This window comes from Tiliqua scincoides, chromosome 7 (genome assembly GCF_035046505.1).
Source record: "Tiliqua scincoides isolate rTilSci1 chromosome 7, rTilSci1.hap2, whole genome shotgun sequence".
Taxonomy (NCBI): Eukaryota; Metazoa; Chordata; class Lepidosauria; order Squamata; family Scincidae; genus Tiliqua; species Tiliqua scincoides.
This window is the reverse complement of record NC_089827.1, coordinates 44,076,908-44,089,661: the sequence shown is the minus strand read 5'-3', so window position 1 is coordinate 44,089,661 and position 12,754 is coordinate 44,076,908. Positions and strand designations below refer to the sequence as shown.

The 12,754-nt window shown below is 42.9% G+C and overlaps 1 protein-coding gene across 1 annotated transcript in view; it reads left to right on the top strand.

The window, feature by feature from the left end:
- Positions 1-11,602, top strand: part of IPO8 (importin 8) — a 63,078-nt gene extending 51,476 nt beyond the window's left edge. Inside the window, exons 22-25 of the mRNA XM_066633467.1 lie at positions 1,158-1,363; positions 2,499-2,717; positions 3,844-3,960; positions 5,301-11,602. Of these exons, the coding sequence (XP_066489564.1) occupies positions 1,158-1,363; positions 2,499-2,717; positions 3,844-3,960; positions 5,301-5,395 (637 nt within the window). The 3' untranslated portion in view covers positions 5,396-11,602. The remainder of the gene's footprint in view (positions 1-1,157; positions 1,364-2,498; positions 2,718-3,843; positions 3,961-5,300) is intronic.
- Positions 11,603-12,754: the final 1,152 nt, after the last annotated feature.

Here is a 12,754-nt window from a genome sequence, read left to right as displayed (position 1 = left end):
GTAGGCTTTGACCCTGATGACAGAGTACAGTATAGAAAACACCTCAGTGAGCCAAAAGATGGTGATGCCATAAAACACGTGGCCCATTCAACAGGCCAGGCTTGCTCCAAAGGCAGATGGGTGGTGACCTGGCAGGTGTCACTAAGCAAACAGTGACTGTGTTCCATGCTTGCAGCCCCCATTCTTTTTGACCTAGAAACATGGCCAGATAAGACTTGGGAAGTGATGGGGGGGGGAGGAGAGAGAGAGAGAGAGAGAGAGAACGCAGAGCTGTTTTCAATGCCCTTTCCAAACACAACACACCAATCACTAGTGCTTCCCCTGACTGTAAAATAGATCCTGTCTTGATTTGAACAGCCTTTTACTTTCCTTGCTAGATTACCTCGCCCTTTCCAGTGCTACATGCTGAATGTATGTTTAGATCGCTTGTTTGCAAATGAATTTATACCTCCTAAAATGTGTGTGTCATAATATCTTTAATGGGGAATAATCAATTGAAAAATTAAGACAACATGATGAAGACCTGCTATTGGAATTCAGCCTGGAGCATGCAGCGATTTCTGTGGCATGGAATTTAAACTGTCATGCTATGTGTGAGAATCATAAGTGAGTTCTGCCATAGCTCCAGCTGGACATTCTTTTGGCTGCTGTTTGTGATGCATTTTTCCCCTCTTTCCCTTTCCTGACTGATTTTCTTTTAGGACTTTCTGCATCCATTATGGTGCATTGATGTAATTTTTAAATTTTTCACAACTTTTGTGAATTGCCTTTCTATTAAAAATTCACAAGGCCGTGTCCCAAAAAAAGAACAGAAAGCAATTTAAAATTATCTTTTTTTTAAATGCAGGGTAAACATCATATAATGCTAAAGATGGAAACATAAAAAAAGCGTTGGAGCATAGAAATGGCTTAAGCTGGCATTGAGTAGTGATGTTGTCTGGTGGGCTTTTCCTGGGGGAAGTTCTTCCACAGTTGTGATGCCATCACGAAGCGAGTCCTGAACAGAGTGCCTGGAGCTCTTGCCTCCTCGATAGTTAGTCTGATAATTAGAAAGATAATTCCTAGTTGGTCTTAACAAATGGGGAGGTACATGTGGGATTTTCCGTTTAAGCCTCTATAGGTGAACCAGTTCTTATTCCAGCTGGATATGTGTTTAGTCTTCATGACAGGAAGATGTGCATCATTGGACTGAGCATCCTGATGGGACTGCCGAACCGACCCCCTGCGGTAGATGCAGTGGCCTCTCAGATTGTTCCTTCTATTCTCCTCCTGTTTCTGGGCCTAAAACAAGTGTGTGCCACCCGCCAGCATACCGAACACGAAGACCATGCTAGAGCTGAGAAGAATGACACAGAAGAGAATGGTAAAGCAAAGAAATCCATTTGCACATTTTAATGGAAATAGATTTTTTTTTGGGGGGGGGGGGTCATTGCTAATTGCTGTACAGTTGTCAGCCGCAGTATTTTCTCAGCTATTGTTAAAGTTGTTTATTCCTGGCAAAGTTCCTGTCGTCATGTCCTGCAGTGTGTGCATAGAAGGAAGGCTTTTGAAAGATGTGCTCAGGGGCAGATTCTACACACCTTGAAGGATATCAGTTATTGAGGACTGGGCTGTCCCCAAAGCGGTTGTCTTCGCCACAGCAGTTTCCCTGAGCTTATATGAATGTGTTCTTTCTCTGAGCTTATATGAACGTGTGTGTGTGTGTGTGTGTCCCTCTTTGTAAAGTCTTTTTAGTGGCTGTTTGCTGGTGTTTCTTCGGCATCTTTTGTTGGATTGTCAGCCCTTTTGGGTCAGGGAGCCGGAAATTTATTTTGCTACATAAACTGCTTTGTGAACTCTTTTATTGAAAAGCAGTATATAAATAGTCTTAGGACCCAATCGTATCCAGCTTTCCTGCACTGATGCAGCTGTGTCAGTGGGGTGTCTGCTGTATCCTGCATGGAGGAGGCAGTCACAGAGACCTCCTTCAAGGTAAGGAAACATTTATTCTCTTACCTCAAGGCTGTGTTGTGTCTGCATCAGTGCTGGAAAGTTAGTTAGAATTGGACCCTTAATCCAACACCCCTCATCCAAAAAGGCTTCCTGGTGCTAATTCCTGGTGTTCAGATTATTGAGGTGGAATCACTTCTGAATTGCTGGAGTGCTGTGCCCTGCTAATCTTCCACAGTCGCAAAATCCCCCCCCCCAGTCATTTTCACTAGGTTTGTGTCCTGTGTGGGTGCTCATTCACTACTCTCCGAGGATGTCATCAACCGAGGAGCAGAACTGTGAGGAAACAGATGGTTTTATGTTTTGTGTTGTAAGCTGCTCTGATCCTTTCTATTTGCCTAGAAGTCGCAGACTAAAAATGATTTTATAAATAAATTGAAGCAGTTGATCAGGAAGCGGAAAGATTTTGGCCAAGAAATGTGCATTTGCCCCTTTATATTTTGAATACATTGCAGTATGATCAAGTGAGTGGAGATAAAAGGAATAATGGTAATAAACCTGATTTACAGAAGAGATTCCTAGTGACGAAGAGGAGGCGAATGAAGTAAGTCAAGCAATGCAAGAGAACCATGCCGGTGGCAGTGGTGATGCAGGAGTCGATGACGACGACGACGACGATGACTGGGATGATGATGCCTTGGAAGAAACGGCTTTAGAAGGCTTCAGCACCCCTATTGACCTGGAAGGTGGTGTGGATGAATATCAGTTCTTTACACAAGCTCTATTAGGTAGGCATATATTTGGGACCTACAACAAAAAAGATCTCAAGTATATTTAGTGTCTCTGAAGATATAGAACTGTCTTATACATATGAGGCTTCCCAGCGGCATAGCAGCCGGGGGCGGCGGCATGGTAAGTACTGCAGGTGCCACAACATGCCATGTAATTGGCCCCTCCCACTCACCATCAGAGCCATTCCAGGCAGTGACGGCAACGTGCAGGTGTTGAAGATATACCCACCTAGCCTGCGATGGTCCTAAAAAAAATTCAAGTTTGTAATTCGATCCCTGTAAGGCTTACAGTGTAAGCAGACAAAGAGCAGAAGCTTCCTTTGAGCATCATTGTCTGTGTGGGCTTATGTTTCTCCACACCGTGCCCATCTCTTTTTTTCCCCCCATAGCTCTATGGCCTAATGAGGAGGTTCATGCATGTGTATTGAATGTACATGCATTCTTGCTGTTGATGGACCTGATGCTCCGTCCCTATGCAGAAGAAAGTTGCCGACCCCTATGTTAGATGAACTAAGACAGCTTCTTAGATCCAAAGTAGAGTAACCTGTCATTGACCTGAATGTGTATACAATTCTGCTCCGTTCCTTTTTTTTTCTGGAAAAAGACGGTCCTTGTGTCCAGTAAGAATCTGTACAGATTGTAGTGTTTGCTTGGAGAAAGGACACAGATGCTCAGATCCTACTCAGCTATGAAGTTCATTGAGTAACTTTGGGCCAGTCTGTGTATCTGTCAACCTTGCCACATTATTTTGAGTATAAAATTAGAGGACCACCACCACCACAATATATACTGCCTTGTATCAAGGGCAGGATCCAACAATGATAGAGAAATAGGGTAGAACTTTTCAAATAGCTTGTTAAAGGAGATAAGTTACCAGATATAGGGCACAATCCTAACCAGGTCTACTCAGAAGTCTGTCCTATTTTGTTCATTGGGGCTTACTCTCAGGAAAGAGTGGTTAGGATTACAGCCATAGTCAAACAAGCAATGTTTGTAGTGATCTGTTCATCAGCTTAACACTGACCAGTGTCAGTGGGGTCAGATTGGAGCAGAACAATCATTTTAATTATCAGAGGGAAGTAATGGTGGGTTATTTATCTACCTTACCTTTCTATGCTGACAGCGGTACAGAGCCGAGACGCAGCCTGGTATCACTTGCTGACAGCACCACTCAGCAACGATCAGAAGACACAACTGCAGGAAATCTGTGCACTCGCGGAACATCGGAGGAGCTCTGCAGGTCCATTGGTTCTCTGGAACAATTTTGCTGGTTGGGAGGATGTTTATAGAAAGTGTGCCTAGAGTTGATCTTGGTTGTGTATAGACTAGAGATTCTCAAACAGACATATCAAATCAGAGTCCATATTTCAAACGAGACAAAAACAAAATCTTTGAAAGGTGTTATCAAAAATAAACAGAAAAGACAGGCTAAAGCAACAAAAAATAAAACTTCACCCACGGCTGCTGCTTTTAAATTAAGATCTCTCTCTCTCTCTCTCATATTTATAAAGATAGAAATGACACTCAGGGCAGGGGGAAGCAGACAATCCTAACCAGGTCTACTCAGAAGTAAGTCCTATTTTGTTCAGTGGGGCTTACCCTCAGGAAACTGTGGTTAGGGTTGCAGCCTAAATCCTGCAAGTGTTTCTCCTGTGTCTAAAAGCTCAAGGAGAGAGTGAAAGAGCACTCCCCTGTTACTGGTCCATTTGAGAATTTTTTATTCCCCGGGAGAAAGTGGGAAGGTGGAGGGATGCCAAGGAAGGACGACTCTGTAGGAAACTAGAGGCAATAGGAGTAGAATATTAGGACATGCTAGAGGCAGCAAAGTGTGTGGAATGGAGAAACCAGTCATGTTGGAATTGTGCAGACCCAGGTGCCATTTTGTTAGGGGAGGACAAAGAGACTTCAGAGTGGCTGGAGGGTGTAGGGACCAAGATTCTTCTCAAGTTTTGAATGGACCACTCTCATATATATTCAAGATTAACCCATTTCTGCACAGTCCCCAGGTGTACACATTTGATCCCTGTTGCGTAAATGCAAAGTTGGGCAGAAATGGCTTAAATTGCAAAAAAAATGTCTGCATATATCTCTGATGATTTAACTATATCGCAAGCTTATCAGCCTAGATCAAACAGTCTTGCTTTTGATATGGTAATAGATTTGTGCCTGTTCGGCTGCATATCTTGTACCTCCACGTAAGAGTCTAACAAGACAGTACACTAAGTGTATGTGCTTGTTTTTTTCTTTTCAAATAGCTGTGGAGGAAGGAAGGATGCAGATGGGTTTCTTAGTCCATGTGAAGAGGGATGTCTTATTGTTTTCCTAGCAATCCCCCCTTCTAAACTGCTAGCAACTTTGGGGGGGGTCAGATTTTCAAAAGGGCAACAGCTGGAAGGAAGGGTCAAGCACCCCTTCCCATGTGCCACAGTCTTGAGCCCTGCTCCTTTCCTCACTGCAGCAATTTCTAAAGGAAAAGCAAGCAAAGGAGAGACACTTTCTAGTTCAACTTATTTCTTGTTTAGTACTATACAAAGGCATGATTGCTGCTTCTTTTTTAACCTGCTTTTAATTTAATTCTAGAATCAGAGCAGAGAGAACAGCAAACGGGCTTCACATTTGATAATAAAGGACTGGTCTCCGCATTTCACTTTGGCAATGCTCCAGGCAGCAACTGAAGCAAGAAGAAGATAAACTTAAGGGACTCTGCAGAATCCTTCATTATTGTATTTTATTATAAAACATTTGTGACTTGTGTATGGGCTACTGTGGAAGATTCCCCTTTGGGAAAAGCAGTGTTTGACCTTCTTCCCCCTCATTAGGACACTCTTTCTAACCAGCTACTGTAATGTATAAATTCTTGTGGTATTTTTATAAGTTGTTGAACTGAAAAGAAAGGATCTTTTCCCTACTCCTCTTGCTAAGGAGTTGGGGAAGCAGCTGTGTGAAATTTGGATTGTTGCACTTCTCAGGTTTTTGCCATGTGAAATTGAAGGGGTCCTATGGATAACAGTGCCTTCTGTTGTATATGGATTACCTGAACAAAAGAATTTTGGAGTGCATTGATTTTTTTTTTAAAGGAAGGACAGTTGTCAGCACTTCAATTTTTGCCTTTTCCATGTTCTTCTGTTGTTCTCGTCTCATGAAACTATAGTTCTGTTTTATCACTCACCTTGAATTGTAGATTCCACAGTCCTGTCAGCTTCCCTTTGTTTGTCTGCACTGGGGGTGGCATCTCTTAAGAGTTTTCAGGAATATCCGTACGTTCACAACTGTTATCAGAAAGCAGATTTTCCTGCAATCAACAAATCCTTAAATTCCCCTTATAATTGGCCATTAAGTCTTTGGGGTCCTTGAGTGCAATGGTTTTCGTACTTTTGACCTTGAGGAACTCTTTCTGTGTTGTCTTGGCCTACCACTGAAACCATAGCAAAGGATTCTGGGGTGTATTCTGGGGTTCATGCCATGCTCTACTATTTAGAGCAGTGGTTGGGTGGTTTGGATCTTGCTGTTGTCATGCATGAACTGTGTGACATGCCTGATGGGCCCCTGTGGTTGCATTTGCAGGAAAAGTCAATTGTGGTAGGCAATCTATTTTTCAGGGGACTTTGCCTGCCAGTGTTGACCTTCTTACTAAATAATCCTTGATCAGTTTCCTGAGGAACAAAAAGTGTCCCCAGAATGCTTTGAAAACCACTGCCTTAATGGAAGTGAAGGCAGTTTAAACCTTCATACAACTAATGTGTAGAAGTTGCAGTGATCCTTCCTGCCTGAGCCTGGCAGATTCAGCTCTAAGGCTATATCAGTACTGAGGTGGATTTCATAATGTGTCAGTAATCGGATTGTAGAGTTTGTAAGTAGTTGTCAACTTTGTATTGTCATCACTTGGCGAAAATGGGATTGTACATTAGGTTCCTGTGAACTCCTTTCACCTGTAATGAGTGTCACTATCATTCTTCCAGTGATGTCAATGATGAGAACCTAGGCTTTATCTTCTATTGGTGATAAATTCAGCTTCCATCACTTTCCCTGTATCCAACAAGAGAGTGATCATCAGATACTTTCTAGATCTAAAGGATTAGTCTCCTATAAATTCAGAGCCGAATTGGGTTTTTTGTCTATTCCTCTTCCATATGATAGTGAACAGGGTACAAGTAGAACAGTTTGTAGAAATGAACGTTGGGAAGGGTGTCCTAGTGGTCGAGAACTGTGATGAAGACTGACATGGGTCACTTGACCCTAGACCAACGCTAATGTTGGAGTCTTCTGGGTTTCCCTAGATTGTCATCATTAAGGAGGTGTGATCTTTGAGTTCCATCAATCCTGCATGCTTGAGGCCTGTATCGTGTGAGTTTTTATATTTGTGTATGGCCACTTGTACAAGACACATGAATATCGTGTTGATAATGAAGGGCATGTGCCTTTCCCTTTCAAAATACGCAGAAGTGACAAGTAGGCAAGGCCCATATGGGGGCATTTCAGAGGGAAGAGCTTCATCTGAAACAAGAACCTATTCTCAGCTGACTTCGCATGGATGTTTGTTTGTAGTTCAATCTCAGTACCCGAGTACAAAATGCCTTGTGTACGGGAGAAATTTGATCTACTTTCCTGAGTTGCTTCTCTTTGTTTAAACCTCAAGCAGAGGCTTAAGAACTAAGCAATGATACTGAACTTTTAAATCTTCAGGAAGAAACTAGACCTGTGCTGTGTAAGTGTGATGAGCAACCTGCAGGTGCTGACAGTGCTTGCTTGCTTGGTAGGGGTGTGTTGGGCGTTTTTCAAAAGAACCCCTGCTCTATTGGCATGTCAAAATTGGTCCCTTTCAAATGCTTGTCACCTGTGACAATGTATAGAAAGCTGGTTTCATTTAAGGACTTCAGTTAGGGCACCACTTTCTTGCACAGTTGAGTTTCTCTGGCTGAAAGATGACTTCTCTAACTATCGATAGAGATGCTCCTAATACTGAATGCTTTTGCATTGAGGAAGCCCTTGTCACTAAAAAAAACTGACCTTCCTTGGAAAGCCCTATATTCCAGATCCAATGAAAACCTTGGATCGACAATAGACATTGCAGTCAAGACCTGCTGTTCTGGTTTTTATTTTGTACTGAAGCACCGTAATGAAGCTCTTTCTGTGGTTGAAAATGGTGGTTTCCTTTAGCTTCCAAGCAATACAAGGCAAGCATGGGCTGAGCATGCACTTGTCGGGAATTTCTAGCCAGTTGCAGTGACCAGATGAGCATTCCTGTATGCTGCCTCTGTTCACGGGGTCTTTCAGATTGACACTTTACAGTCAGAGGCACACCTCTAAAACCATAATGTGTCAGTTGGTCCAGATTCTGAGGAGTTAACATTAGCATTCTATCTAGCCTTCCGCCCTCATATGATGAACTTGTGCCTCCATTAAACTTGTTTTGATCCTTTTGCTAATCCTGCCCTTTGTACTCCACAGACATTTCCTCTAAAGACTTTAGCATATTACAGTCCATTTCCTTTGTCTGTCTGGAATCTCTTGTCACAGAGCTGGTCTGCAGGAGTCTTGTTAAATGGTGTTAAAACAAAAAATAGGCAATTGCCCTTGGCCCTCCCATAGACTTTTGTGCCAGTATGTCAGCAAAAGCAGTGTATCTTCTCTCCTTTTCTATGTATGTGTGAAAGAAATCTGCTCCAGAAAATATGTCAAACCTCTATTAGCGTTTAGTCTGCCCCCATTTAGAGCTGATTTGAATTTTTTCAACTTTGAGTATTCTTATAACCTTGATTGTCTTGGATCAAAGATCTGCATTGCCTTTCAGTATTGTGGCCAACTCAATTCTAAATCAATGGGAGAGGAAAATATATAATTTTCTTGTTCTGAAGACCAAGGATTTCAGCAACTGTTAAGTGCTTCTTGTGTTTGTGTCCAAATTGCCGCAAAGATGTACATTGAGCCTATATGTGCAGCAGAATCTGGTGATGCTTTTTAAAAAAATCTTCTTGGAGGTATGGGGGAAGGGTTGTGTATTCATATTTGAATTCTCCTGCCCTGTCTCCCCTCCATTTAGAAAATGTGCATGTTTGGAGAAAAAATAATTCTAGGCTAGCCTTGGCATTCATGTGCTGTTTTTATGCTATTTTTAATTTATATATAAATTTTAAAAAGCATATGAATGCTAAGACCAGCCTAGATTTTTTTTTATACGTAATTAAAAAATTAATTAATCAAAAATTAAAATATATGAGAGGGAATTTCAGGGCAAGAACATTCAGTGTAATCTCTTCGTGGCAGTATGTTATGCCTAGGAAGTGCTGTGACTCAGGATTCTGCTGCATTTATATATTAACACACATGCCTATGCTCACAAAGTACACAGGCACTGTCAAGGATCCTGAAGCAGCTCATTAATAATACATGGTCTCCCCCCCCCAAACACTAGATATGTCCTCTAGCATCTTTGCCTGCGTTGTGTGTTACGACAGGTAGGACTTCCTGAGAGAGGACTTCCTACATTTTCAAATTTAATATGGAAAGTGGTCCTTGGCAATTCAGATTTGAAGATGGTTCTCACATACTGTGTTGCTTGGTGGCTGCACCATCAAGTGGTGACCTGCTTGTCTGAATGGGCCAACACAGATAACACCACCACAGGTAGAACTTGCATATTGCCTTTTACTGCCTCAAGCACAGTGCTGTTCGATGGAGTTGGTTCACCCCATCAGCTGCTGGTTGTCAAGTGTACTGCCATTGAGTGTGGACAAACCAAGTGATGTGCATGCATGTTTGAACCAGGCCTTGAGGAGATTGAGGACTTCTCCCTCTAGCTCAACAACTGGTGCCAACTTCCACTAAACTATGGAAGTCCATAGTGACTGTGGACATTTTAGGTTCTTACACAAAGTGGAGCTTGTATTGCTAAAACTGCTGGTACTGTAAACATCTAGATAAGCCTTACTACTCCCTGTTGTTAAATTTCAAATGCCTTTGTTGTTCTGAACAAAAAATAGTTGCCAAATGACATAGTCTCTATTCCCACCCCTTCCGAAGGTTGGAAGACATGTTGCCACTAAATAAACTCATTAAACCAACTAGCTCCTATGGGGAGATAAAACTATGCAGAAAATGATGTGCTATGTTTTAAGTATGACTATTGTATGTTTTTGCAGAGCTCAAGCCAACACGTGCAGCAAAACATTTCTCAATCAGGGGGCTGAAATGGTGCACAAATGTTCACTCACTGAACTGTAACACCCTAAAATTCTGTTTATTGTGTAAGAATCTTGTATTGGAGCCATTACAGTGTGGTTTTTCTCATAGCTGCTGGGTAATTTCTGAAACCCCTAAATAACAACATGGGGGGAGCCCACAGCAGCCTCTCCAGAAATAGATCATGTTGATGTGGGGAAAAATTGAAGTGTTGTCTCCTCCCATGTGGCCTCTGCACTTCTGATGTTAGCTCAACACACCGAAGGGAGCTACTGCAGGAGCTCCCACACCATATGGGTAATTTAAGAAAATCCCTGTGATATGTGAACAAGAGATTTACAGTAGCCGAGCTTTTTTCTTGTGTTGGCAAGGTCATTCTTGATTTAGGCATGTCATCTTTTGATGTATCCTGTATCTTAAAAAGAAAATCATCACATATGTGTACATGCACGCACACACACATATAAGTGGGCAAAGATTTTTCTGCTGCCCCAGATAGTAGGGCTAGATCTAATGAACTTACACAGCAGTAGGGGTGATTCTAGTTGAATTTCATAAGAGTGAGAACAGTTTGACAATGGAACCGAATTATCAAGGGAAGTTGTAGGTTCCTCCTCACTTGAGGTATTCAAGCAGAGAGGCTTGACAAGCATCTTTGGAGATGCTCTAAAGAGGATTTTCCTACTTCAAGCAAGGGGGTTGGACTGGATAGCATTGAAAGCTCCCTCCAACCCTACGATTCTATGAAGTTAGTCTAAGGGGCCAATCCTATCCAACTTTCCAACACTGATACACTTCAGTGTAGGATTTAATCACCTTTGTGCCAATCTGAGCAAGTTTTGTCATTAGACTTCGCAACCTTGGCATGATGCTTGGCATGATGAAGTGAAAGCTGTTTGTCTCAATGAATCAACTATTCCACTAGCCCTAGGACTGTCCAGTGACCTGCCACAGTCGTAGATCCTCCTGCTGTTCCCCACATAGACCATAAGTCAGTTCTTGTATAGAAGGCCCATTTAAATTACACATTCAGTGTTAGCTGCAGGAATCATCCCAGGGCTCATTCTGAGTGTGTTGGACTATGTGAGTTTTGTTCTCTTTTACCTCTTGATGTTGTACTCCAGATCATCTCGCTGTACTTGCATCCAGAGCAATAAATACAATTCTGGAGTTCTTCATAACAACAAAGGGTGCTGGAATTGAGGTTCCCTTATACCAGGGGTGCTCAATAAGTCGATCCTGATCTACCAGTGGATCGTCAGGCAAAATGAGTCTATCACCAGGCAAAACGCATTCTTGGGAGTGAGCCCCGCCCTGGGAGTGAGCTCCCTGGGAGTGAGTAGTCTACTGGGGCTGACTCATGAGTAGTCCTGGAGAGGAGCCGCTGGCAGGCTTCTCTCCCGTCCACGCATCCCTGGGAGTGAGCCCCGTTGACTCTCCTGGGGATGACTTACCTTTCCCCTGTTTTTGCACTGGTATGTATGGAGATCTGCCCCCGCCAACTTCCTTCTGTTGGTTCTGTGTGCAAGGGGTTTTGCACTGGTCTTGCTGTGATGTCTATACAGAGATCTTCCCTCCCCCACACCTTTCCCCTGCTTTTGCACTGGTCTGTATGGAGATCTGCCCCCCCCTTCCATCTGTTGGTTCTGTGTGCAAGGGGTTTTGCACTGGTCTTGCTGTGATGCCTATATAGAGATCTTCCCTCCCCCACACCTTTCCCTTGTTTTTGCACTGGTCTGTATAGAGATCTGCTCCCCCCCCCCCACTTGTATTGGAATCGAGGAAGATCTGGTGGGGAGGTAGATGTGGTGTCAGCAGTGGCCCCTTTAAGGGTAAGGCCTGGGCATCCAGCAGAGTGTGCTGCACAGCTGCAGCCACTTGAAGGCAATAGGGCCCTCAGGGATATAAGAGCACCTGAGGCAGGAAGGGCTCCACTTATTTATGTGAGTCAGCCTTTTCCTACATGAAGACCTTTAAGTCCAAGTTCATCGGTTCCACCATGACTGATGAACATTTGGAAGTGTGCTTGAAGCTGGCTGTCAGCAGCTACTGTCTGGGCTATGCATCCTTGGCTGATTCACTTCAGTGCAAGTCATCAAAGTAAACTCAAGTAATTACAAAAAATGTTTATAGTTAATTGTGTTGTGTTGTGCAATATTGGCTCATGCGGTTATGCAAGGTACACCAACATGCATTGTACACATAAATGTTATATGTTATGATGGCGCAAACATTGTAAAAAAACTCTGGTAGATCTCCGGGCCTTGCTGGGTTTCAAAGTAGCTCTCGAGCCAAAAAAGTGTGAGCACCCCTGCCTTATACAGTCGAGTCATTGTCCTTTTCCCTTTGAAAAACCCCTAATGGTACCTTGACACAAAGAATTTTCCAAGAAGCCAGCAGATCACAACGCACAGAATTCCAAATGTCATGTGACCAGCTGTTTATCAGCCCTTGTCAGGACTTGCAAAGTGGAACCAACATTTAGATCTCTGTAAATGGTATTGACTAATCTTAAAACTTAAATGTATTTTAAAGTGGGAAATGGGTACAAGGAAGAAGACTAGAGCTGAACAGTACTAGGACAAGGGCTTATTCATATCTCCTAGGATTTCCTTCCATGGTATAGCTGTGCCCTGTGTTGGGCTTTCAGGCGCAGGAGGGGGGCTTAGGATTCTCCCATAAGGAGCATAGGCATGGGCACATAACACATAGTGTTAAGAAAGTGATATTCCAGTAATTCAGCTGAATATACTTCTGCCTATGCATATCTATCTTCTGCCTGGGGCAGAAGATGAAATCTGACACCAAGTATAAGGCAAGAACCCAGTCCTGGCAAGTGGGCATCTCTAATCAAC